Source organism: Eimeria mitis, genomic scaffold (genome assembly GCF_000499745.2).
Source record: "Eimeria mitis Houghton genomic scaffold, Emh_scaff148, whole genome shotgun sequence".
In the NCBI taxonomy this organism is placed as follows: domain Eukaryota; phylum Apicomplexa; class Conoidasida; order Eucoccidiorida; family Eimeriidae; genus Eimeria; species Eimeria mitis.
Window position 1 is genome coordinate 26,683 of NW_013569422.1, and position 277 is coordinate 26,959.

The 277-nt window shown below is 53.1% G+C and overlaps 1 protein-coding gene across 1 annotated transcript in view; it reads right to left on the bottom strand.

Moving 5' to 3' along the window:
- EMH_0098340 (uncharacterized protein) overlaps positions 1 to 277 on the bottom strand; it is a gene marked incomplete at both ends in the record, with an annotated part of 1,927 nt that overhangs the window by 1,090 nt on the left and 560 nt on the right. The window contains one exon of the mRNA XM_013495227.1: positions 1 to 275. Coding sequence (XP_013350681.1) covers positions 1 to 275 — 275 coding nt within the window. The remainder of the gene's footprint in view (positions 276 to 277) is intronic.

Sequence of the window (277 nt, forward strand, 5' to 3'; positions counted from 1 at the left end):
GCTGCTGTGCTGCTGCAAGCTCCTGCTGCGGGTTGTGGGGATACCTGCAGCTTTCGATATTTGCAGCAGCTGCTGCTGCTGCTGTTGCTGCTGCTGCTGCTGCTGCTGCTGCTCTTGTTGTTGGTGCTGCTGTTGCTGCTGCTGCTGCTGCTGCTGCCTGTGAGTGTTGTATGATTTGTATTTCTGTTGTTTTATTTGTTTCTTATTCTTCTTCTTTTGCTGCTGCTGCAGGAGAGAGCCGCATTGCTGCGTGACCTTCCCTTGGACTCCAGCTGTC